This window comes from Bidens hawaiensis, unplaced genomic scaffold (genome assembly GCF_021521415.1).
Source record: "Bidens hawaiensis isolate Kalapana, Puna unplaced genomic scaffold, B.hawaiensis_p1.1 tig00008141_1, whole genome shotgun sequence".
In the NCBI taxonomy this organism is placed as follows: Eukaryota; Viridiplantae; Streptophyta; class Magnoliopsida; order Asterales; family Asteraceae; genus Bidens; species Bidens hawaiensis.
In genome coordinates this window covers 1,117,194-1,123,017 of record NW_027491579.1, presented here as the reverse complement: position 1 = coordinate 1,123,017, position 5,824 = coordinate 1,117,194, and the positions used below count along the sequence as shown (strand labels likewise).

General features: G+C 37.4%; 1 protein-coding gene across 1 annotated transcript; it reads right to left on the bottom strand.

The window, feature by feature from the left end:
* Positions 1 to 3,055: 3,055 nt before the first annotated feature.
* Positions 3,056 to 3,825, bottom strand: LOC143637188 (uncharacterized). The gene is made up of 3 exons (XM_077104636.1): positions 3,793 to 3,825; positions 3,436 to 3,690; positions 3,056 to 3,346 (listed from the first exon to the last, which is right to left on the bottom strand). Exons 1-3 carry the CDS (start codon positions 3,823 to 3,825, stop codon positions 3,056 to 3,058), a joined length of 579 nt encoding a protein of 192 aa, XP_076960751.1.
* Between the last annotated feature and the right edge of the window lie 1,999 nt (positions 3,826 to 5,824).

Sequence of the window (5,824 nt, the reverse complement as noted above, 5' to 3'; positions counted from 1 at the left end):
CCATCAAATTGAACTAATTTAAGAACCCATTTACACTATGTAGCACGGCCTCCGCTCCACTAGGGACTCTCACCCCATACTGAAAGACACAAAGGTATTTAGCAATATCATTCCCAGCACCTCTCATAGCCACCTTAGAGACCAAAGTCTCAAAATGGGACATGTTGCAATGGGTTTAATCCCATTGTCCGATTTGAGTAGTGGTGTGATAGAAGCCGATGCAATAAAATCCGCCAAAACCCCCGTGCAATCCCCCCCCCCCTCCCCCAACATAAACTAACCACCGCAATAGTAGCTTTTAGCAACCCAACAGCGATCTCCGACCACTCTTCGCATAAAAACATCCAGATTTTGTCGGGCCTTCAATCCATCTCGCCCGCAATACGTTTCTTTAAGGAAGGATTTAATGCACCCAAGCACACTATCCGCATTAACAACAAGTGGAGGCTTAGAAAACAAAAAAAATAGGCATAACCGGCAAGGGCACGTTGGAATGCTTAGCCACTAAGGCTTTCAAAGTATCATTGCCGAAAGGTGCAACCCATGAAGAGCATAATACTTTTATCGCGGCGTTGAAATGCCCGTCCGCCACTTTTTGCAAACACTGTTTTACATTGGTGCACATCACAGAGTTATCGGGCCCAACGATAGGCTCCTCATTACTTGAGGCCACCCTCAAAGGTCGGGCAAAGAGGGATAAAATAAACGCGTCAAAACTATCCTTGTCACCCTAGTTTGTTAATGCTCATTGAATACTATGGCATTGCAAAGACTTCATATTACTGAACCTACGCTCTTGATGGTTAGAAGGCCTGAAAACTCACAACATGCACCGTGGTAACAACAAAAGTCTCACCCACTCCTCAACATACTCTAGCATAACAACCACCTTAAACATAGCAACAGTTAAAGCCTGAGCAAATGTCACACGACAGCTATGAGGGATGCTCTTAACAGTCGTGATAGGAAGAGAAAAGACGCGGTTGAGAAGAACCCATCCGCCACTACCCCTCCCATGGGAGCAACATCCCTCACAACATGCGGTTTAGAAATCCCCACAATAAATTCCTCCACATCTCCCACCCCCCTCTTGAACCGAGCTAACCCATCAACATGATGACATGCCCGACTAAAGGCATTTAAACGCAAACCCATGCCACATAATCGCTGGACTGAGGCCTTTAAATCCTCACCAACCGAAATAAATAAATCATAATCAGTGGCGGATCCAGAAAATTTTCTCACAGGGGTCGGGAATTTTTATGGTCGGTACTAATACAACTGTCGGGTCGAATCGGGTCAGGTCGAGTCGGGTCATATATATAAAAAAAGGATTACCAAACAAAATATTAGATAACAAATATATTAAAGTTTTTCTCTACGAGTTTTCATTTTTTGAAATCTAATTATTAAATCATCTACTTTAACATTGATAAGCAAGTCTTTCTCAATATAACAAATACAACTGTCGCTTAAATTTTCATCACCCATTCGATTACGCAAATCGGACTTCACATACTTCATCGCCTAAAAGGGTCTTTCAACGGTTGCGGTTGTGACGGGTAATACGAGAGTTATCTTTAATAAACGATACACCAATCAAAGGAATTGGGTTTCTTTGTTTGAACCATCAATTGAACAAAACTTGCTAAATCATTCACGTTTTTAGATTGTTTATATCCTTTCAAATTATTGATGCATGTCGCGAGTTCAATCGGGAGTCTTCTTTAATCACTTTCATCAAAATCATATGGGTACAACTCGACTAATCGTAATATTTTTGAAATTGAAAATGCCCAAAATATATCACAAGGAGTCAAAAAACTCAAAGAAACAAGTAAGTCGGATGTTACCTCGTTAAAATAGTCCCCAAACTCTTGGATTTGCAAATCTAGAACCGCAATGAAGCAATCATAGTCATAATAGTGGCGATTTTTCATGTTTGTTTTTTTTTCTTGGCGTTAGTATGTTAATGTAGTCATCATCCATCTTTACCTCTAGAATATCATGTTTTTCACAAAAAGAGCAAACCTTCTCCACAAACTTGTTATACCCCTCCAACCTAAAGTCTTCAAGTTGCCGCTTGGTTGAAGAAACCAATGAACTCGCGTTCACCAAATCTTGCTCTTTCCTTTGAAGACATTGAGACAATGAGTTTGTGACGTCTAGAATATGCAACATCAAGTGCAAGTAAAATACAAAGTCGTATTTTTTCATTTCCAATTGAAGTCCTTGCACTTGGATCATGATAGCTTTAGCCTTACCCATTTCTTCATATTTAAGCACATCCATGATCATTGGATATAAAGTGACCAAACGATCCGGTGTTTTATAGTGGGAATTCCAACGTGTATCTCCGGGCCTTGTAAGAGATAGCTCTTGACTCAACCCACTTCCAGTAACCAAGACACCTCTCAAGTGTTTTTTTTACTTTGTCGAAGCTTATCTTGTCGTTTTCTAGATGCGCAAACGACATTTTCTATAGATGCAGCCATTTCAAAAAATCTCCAAATAGGCTTATGTTTGTTCGCAACACCCACAACAACAAGTTGAAGTTGCTGAGCAAAACAATGTATATAAAAGCTAAAGCATTTTCTTTTAAAATTAAAGCCCTTAACCCGTTGAACTCACCCGACATATTACTTGCGCCATCATAACCTTGGCCTCTAATATTGCCCATAATAAATCCATGTCGGCTAAATAAATCATCAATGTCGGATTTGAGAGTTAACGCGGACGTCTCCAAGACATGAACAAGCCCAATAAACCTTTCCTTAACCACACCATATTTATCCATGTATCGAATAACCACAGACATTTGTTCCTTGTTGGATACATCACATGATTCATCAACTAATAAAGAGAAATAATCTTCACCAAGATCTTCAAAAATTTGTTTTAATACCTCTTGAGCAAAGCAATGTTTAAGATCTTGTTGAATTCTTGGACTTGTCATTTGGCTATTCACGGGTGCATTACCTAAAATAACCTTTTCAAGCTCTTCGTTTTGTTCTCCCATTAATTCTAAAATTTCCAAGAAAAACCCTTTATTTAATTAATCTTTTGATTCATCATGACCACGAAATGGTGCCCCTAACTTCACTAGTCTTTTTGTAAGACTACTAGAAGCATCTAATCTAAGTCGATAATTGGACTTTTCCTTCTCAATCTTTTTATCAACAAAAGTTTGTATCGAATGATCTTGGTTAAGCAAATCTTCACCCATTTTAAAGGCTTTGTAATGCAAACTATTAAACTCCCCTTGATGACGTTGAACTTTATCTTGTCTATTCCAACCGTTAAACCCCTCACTAATGAAAGCTTCTTGGAGATTTTTAACTTGATCCTTAAAAAAGTAGCAATGTAAGCAATAAACACGATCGTTTTTTTTATACTATACTCTAACCACCCCTTAAAATTAGTATAACAAGTAACCGGAAAATGTCTTGAATTATTACCGATCATTCTATATGGAAATGCCACACCGCTTGGTTGACATGGTCCTCTTAGTAGATACGTTCTTCTTATTTCATCTCGTTGATTCACGTTATAAGTAGAGATTGGTTTTCTATCAGCGGGATCCGAAGGAAGATTATCCAATTCAACAAACTCGGGAGTCTTAGAAGACGATCCTTGATTACCTTTATGTTTAAGAAATCTCTCCATTACCGGATTCATTTTTCTTTCTTCCTATAAGATTAGAAATACAACAAACTTAGCAAGTAATCAAACTAGTCAAGTAAACTATTAAAAATTCAAAATTCAACTTTATGAATTATGTTACAGAATCACAAGTTTGTCCTCAAAATCACAAAATTCCCCCATTTTTTTAACATAATCTAAACATCATTAACATAAAAATCTAAAATCCTAACTAAATTAGACATAAATGTAATATATTATGTATTTATGTTATACCTTAGTGTGATTTTTAGTGGCTGGAGGTATGTTGGAATAATGGAACTGTTTGTCACTGTGAGTCCGCCCCTGCCTGGTGGCCGGAATTTCCGATTCCGATTTTCGGTGAGATGAGAAAAGACGAAGGGACCATGGAGGCAAAGGGAGGAAGACGATCAAAATGTAAGGCGAGGCAGAGGGTGTGACTTGTGAGAGGTGGTAGTTGGTAAAAGAAAATATTATTTTAGAATGGGATTGGGTATTGGGCTAAAAATTGAGTAGGGTTTGAGTTGGGTCTTGGGCTTAAATATTGGATTGGATATTAGACTAATGTCCGTTATTGATATTAATAGGAAAAATTGTTTATATAATGTTTATATAATTATATTTATAAAATTTTCATTGTATTTTTATTACGGTTAGTCTCAAAATCTCATGGGGGCCGTTTTGAAATTATACAACGTTCGGCTTCAAAATTTCACAGGGGTTGAGGTCAAAATTTTACAGGGGTCGGTCGGGAATTTTTCGGTATATTAACACTAAAAAAAATTTTCACAGGGGACGGGGGACACCCCTCACTAACAAGTGAGTCCGCCCCTGATCACAATGCATGGAGACATCGTCCCGTAGAGCCTCATTCTGTTCATCCTACGACAAATGAAGTCGTTTGATATGTGTAACCAATCTAGGGATCCCCTTGGCCCCCAACCATCCATCCGAGCAACAATGGAAACCCCTAAATGGGCACGACCAAACACCCTCGGGAGACCGAACAACCACATCCAGTGAGAAACCCACACTATCATCTAGGATCCTAGACATAGCACCCTCATCAAACAATCTACTACGAGTAATGATGCCTAGCCTTAACTGACAACCAACCACCAAATGAAAGACAAAAATCCCTTAATTGGTTTAGTTAAATATTATAACTAAAAACCAAAACTTAATATATATTTACTTAAATTTGAACCGCCAAATGTCCATTTTATCGAAATAAATTTTATATCTAGGACGGGATTTAAACTTTTCAGTAATATCAAAATCATTTAACCTCTTTATAATATGAAAATAATCAGATAGAATTAGATTTCGATGGGGATTTAGCTCAGATGGTAGAGCGCTTGATTAGCATGCGAGAGGTACAGGGATCGATACCCCGCATCTCCTCAACCGTTATTCGATTTTTATTAATAACTTTCTGCCATTGATATGATACTGATGCAACTGTGAATTTCACCGCTTTGTGTTTTTTTACTGAAGAACCATTCTTAAGTAACAAAAGCAACCTGATGGGTTGTGCACTTGTGCCACTTAACTTTCTGCCATTGATATGATACTGATGCAACTGTGAATTTCACCGCTTTGTGTTTTTTTACAGAAGAACCATTCTTAAGAAACAAAAGTAAGTAACAAAAGCAACCTGATGGGTTGTGCACTTGTGCCACTTGATCTTTTCAGTGGAAGATTTATCATTTATGTATGGTTTAGACTTTAGAAGCTCAAAGTTGTGGGTGAGGGATATTGCATCTCATGCGTATGATAAAATATGTCTCACTCAACCTCTTAAATGGATGATTGTTGAATTTGTTTGTATCAGTGTCTCAATAATAAAGGTTTAAAGATTTAAAACCAAGTATATATATTATTGAAAGTTAATCTTGAAACGGTTCATCAAGAAAGTTGAAGGGGCTAAGTGAAAGAATTTTAGTAAGTTTATTTTGATACGTTTATTTAGCATGGTAAGAATAAACTAGTTATTTAGTTTCCTAGAATGAGTTATCTTGTTTTGCAAGTTGTTAGTTTAGTATAAATAGATGGTTAGGGTTTATGTTATTTGTAAGAGTCAAGAATTATAATAAAACAGAGAAATAGTCGATCTTGGTTGAGATCAAATATTATGTTCTTGGGCCTGATTTCCAACAAT